Source organism: Fukomys damarensis, unplaced genomic scaffold (assembly GCF_012274545.1).
Source record: "Fukomys damarensis isolate Sample0158 unplaced genomic scaffold, DMR_v1.0_HiC HiC_scaffold_11, whole genome shotgun sequence".
Classification (NCBI taxonomy): domain Eukaryota; kingdom Metazoa; phylum Chordata; class Mammalia; order Rodentia; family Bathyergidae; genus Fukomys; species Fukomys damarensis.
The window spans coordinates 39,771,196-39,775,153 of NW_022900923.1; the positions used below are offsets into that span (position 1 = coordinate 39,771,196).

The 3,958-nt window shown below is 52.5% G+C and overlaps 1 protein-coding gene across 1 annotated transcript in view; it reads left to right on the forward strand.

Annotated features, from left to right (window-relative positions):
• LOC104876900 (tubulin alpha chain-like) overlaps positions 1-3,590 on the forward strand; it is a 4,538-nt gene extending 948 nt beyond the window's left edge. The window contains exon 2 of the mRNA XM_033761970.1: positions 1,106-3,590. Coding sequence (XP_033617861.1) covers positions 1,106-1,399 — 294 coding nt within the window. The 3' untranslated portion in view covers positions 1,400-3,590. The remainder of the gene's footprint in view (positions 1-1,105) is intronic.
• The last annotated feature ends 368 nt before the right edge of the window (positions 3,591-3,958 follow it).

The window sequence follows — 3,958 nt, forward strand, 5'->3', positions numbered from 1 at the left end:
GCGCCTGCTAGTGGTGAAGAGCTGTTCTGCCGGAGATCCTGGGGCAGGGCCGGGGGCGGAGCGTCCGCTTCCACTTAGGAAGAGCTGGAGCCCCCAGAGGAAGGGCCGGCGGCTGGCAGGAAGTGGTACGCTTGCTGCCCAGGAGCCTTCATGGCAGGCTGACCATTTTTTATGAGTGGGTGAGGGAGAACTGAATAGGAAATGCATTTAATGTGCTGCGTTCTGGATAGGCCTGTATTTAAGTAGGTTAAGTTTAGATATAGCTGGGGGTTTTCAGAGTTTTACGTTGTTAAAGCTAATTTTCTAAAGTATAGGAAAGCGGGCCGGGGATTTGGCTCAGGAGTTCCACCACCTGCCTCGCAATCCCCGGTACCAAAAAATAAAGAAAAGAAAGAGTAGGAAAGCACAGACACTGGTAGAGCTAAGACCCACATATCCACACCTGAGATTTCACATCGAAATCTGTTCCCTTTGTTTTTGCTTCGCTGACCCATGCAAACCCACCAATGTAGTTATACCACACATCCATCCATTTTCATGCCTAAAAAAATTAATAGTACTTCCCCTAGATGAGCATACTTATCAAGATACAAACTTTAGCAGTTGCCATAATGTTTTGTTAGTCGGTTTTTAAAATGAAGATCTAATCAAGGGCCAGGCATTTTACTTATTTCTCTCTTAATTTGCATGTGAAACCCTCTACCCCATCTTTGTTTTACAGATTAAACCCACAGCCTTCACACTGAGCCATTTTTATTTTTATTTTAAGCCCTTTTTATTTTTTCTTTTGAGACAGAGTCTTGTTACATTGCCCAGGCCGGGCTCACACTTGTGACCCTCCTGCCTCAGCCGCTCCGAGTTCTGAGATTATAGGTGACCACTATGCCCATTTCCCCCTATTTCTGGGCAGTGACTTTGTCCCATAGAATGTCCCACGTCTGGATTTGTCTGTTTCCTTGCAGTTGTGGTCTTCTCTCTCTCTCTCTGTTTCTTAAAGTGGGCAAACGCCAAATACCCAGTGACTGCGATTCCCAGTCACAGTGTCCGGGGCAGACCCCTCGCAGGACGTGCTGAGCACCGCTCAGACTGCTGTGTTTCTTCTTAGGTTGGCATCAATTACCAGCCCCCCACCGTGGTGCCCGGGGGTGACCTCGCCCCAGTGCAGCGCGCCGTCTGCATGCTCAGCAACACCACAGCCATTGTCGAGGCCTGGTGTCGCCTCAACCACAAGTTTGACCTGATGTTTGCCAAGCGGGCGTTTGTGCACTGGTACGTGGGCGAGGGCATGGAGGAAGCGGACTTCTTCGAGGCCCGCGAAAACCTTGCTGCCCTGGAGAAAGATTATGAAGATGTGGCCGCGGACTATGTGGAAGAGGAGGATGGGAGCGAGGACTACTAGGTGGCCTTGGCACTCAGTGCCTGATCTTTCACGCCCCAGTTTTGTCCCTTCTTCCATGTTTCCACAGTCCCCTGAGAACACACGTGTGTCACAAATACTGTGGCATTCTGTCCAGGCGCTGGCCTTCTCAGCCCCTGTGCAGTCGTCCTCAGTGGGGCGGACTGGCCTCGGGGACCCGGCGGCCTCAGGGACCCAGTGGCCTAGGGGACCCGGCGGCAGGGTCTGAGGCCTGGGGCCATATCCGCCTGTGAGCCCACACCTAACGCCTGTGCTGTGCTGTGCTGTGCTGTGGTCACTTCCTGTGGGGCCCCGCGGGCCCCCTGTGCCCAGCCCACCCCAAGGAAGGCTAAACCTGCTACAGGGGCCCTGACGGTTCTCTGCCCCAGCATTTGGGGGCAGAAACTGCTCCTTTCCAACGTCTGCAGGAAATGAAGCCGCGGTACCCTGGTCTCTCTCCTCTGGCCATCGGAGGGCAGTAGAGGCTGAGCCTCAGTCCAGCCTGCAGCAGCCATCTTACAGGTCGGGGCTCTGCCCGATGCCTGCTGAAGGGGTAGTGGCCAGGAGACAGGGCCCCTAAAAACAGGCAGCCTTACATGCGGGCTTATCCACCGTGTGGGAAATATTTAAAGTGCCTACGTGCCCTTTGGGCAAGAAAATGTGTACCTTTATTCTCCAAGGAGTCCCTAATGAGGAAATTGGAACCGCTCATCTTGGGACCAGCGAATGGGGGCGAATGTGGTCTTTGGACGTCAGTGCAGGGGTGAAGCGCTGGCCAGAGACCCCTTCCAGCACAGCCGGACATAAGGCGCTTTCTCTTTAATAATGACGTGGCAGGTGTCCTGTGCCAGGAAGCGGGCGACCTGAGCTCTGAAAAGGTGGGGAATCTGCAGGGACTGGCTGTGCTCCTGTCGGGGTGACCGCCAGAAGGGTCCCCACCCCGTACTCTGGCCTGGATGTACCACTGAGATTTGGACACTCATTCTAGCGTGTGATTCAGGACACGGATCTGCTTTTTCCTCTTCCCGAGATCCAGTGAGTCTTGAGGCTCCCTCAGAATGTCACCTGTGGCCTTGCTTTGGTTCCAGAGACTGATTGCTAGCAGCACTCTGGAGACTGAGTCCTTCCATCTGCAAGCCCTGCCTGATACCGTGAGGAGTTGGCGGATAGGATGGGGCCCCGAGCCAGAGCCACAGACTTCACCCCGAGTGTAGAGGAGCACGTGTCGGAGAGGGGTCGTGGCCCTGTGTGATTGGCCTTCCCAGGTGGTGTGTCTCTGTCCATTTTCCTTTTTCAGTTTTTATTTTTTGTGGTCCTCAGGATTGAACCTCAGGCTTTTGCCCTGAGCAACATCCCCAGTCTTTTCTGTTTTTATTTTGAGACCTTTTGATAATTTGCCTGGGCTGGCCTTGAACTTGTGGTCATCCTGCCTTAGCCTCCCACATTTTGGGATTACACGTACCACTGTGCCTATTTTTTCCATTTTTCCATCTTCCCCGTGACTATAGTTCTGAGTATAGAAGCCTGACAATCTCCTACCTGGCTTTTATTCCATTTTCTCTCAGTCTTTATAGTCCCTCAAAGACAAGATTGTTTTCATTTGTCTTGATTCTCCAATAGTCCAGCCCTTACACTGGTGCTTATTTTCCTCATTTCTGCCCCACCCACCCCACCTTTGTTCTTAGCAACATAGGTCTCCCCTACTTACATTTTAGGATCTCCTTACCTCTCTGTCTCTCCCTCCCTCCCCTCCTGATGGACCAGCTCCTGCTTCCTCTCCTACTTGAAGGGCTGGGACTAGATGAGGAATGAGGTAGAGAAGGAAAGAACAGAGGTTAGACAGACCTGCCCTAGGAAGGTGCCTATTAAATGACACGGATCTGTTCAAATGCTCAGCCAGTGTCTAAACCCAGAGCCCGGAGAGTTGATGTTTCTTTCCTTCTTTCCCCTGCTTTTACTCACTTGAGCATGTGGATTTATATCTACTGCACCCCCACAACTATAGCATAATCAGCACTGAAAATCACAGGCCAAAAATGCCAGCCCCAGTCGGCCTATCATTGCTTTACCTGCCTTACAGAGTAGCTACCACGGAGCAAGAGAATACTGATGGGTGCGAGGCAAGGATAGGCTGCCCTGGCTGGTATTTTTTGCTGTTTGTTTTTTGAGACAGGATCTCCCAACGTAGTGCAGGCTGGCCTTGAACTCACTATGTAGCCCCAGCTGGCTTCAAATCCTCCTGCCTCAGCCTCCCACGTGTTAGGGTTACAGGTGTGTGCGACCATACCCAGCTGGGGCTGGAATTTTTGATCTCTAGTTTTCAAGGCTGATGATTTTCTGGCTAGGCAATTCTTCCCCTACTACCCTAGACCACGAGAGACCACCCCTCCCTGCCCCAGTGGCCCAGGAAGCAGGAAGATGTCCACTGAGGGCTGGGCATCTGCTCCTGCAGCCTTGTGATAGATACAGATGACATCAGTTACCAGTAGGGCAGCGAGCATTTGGATCAGCTGGTGGCCCTGTCTCCTCTCATGGCCCGCAGGTGGAACAGAGCGCAGGTCA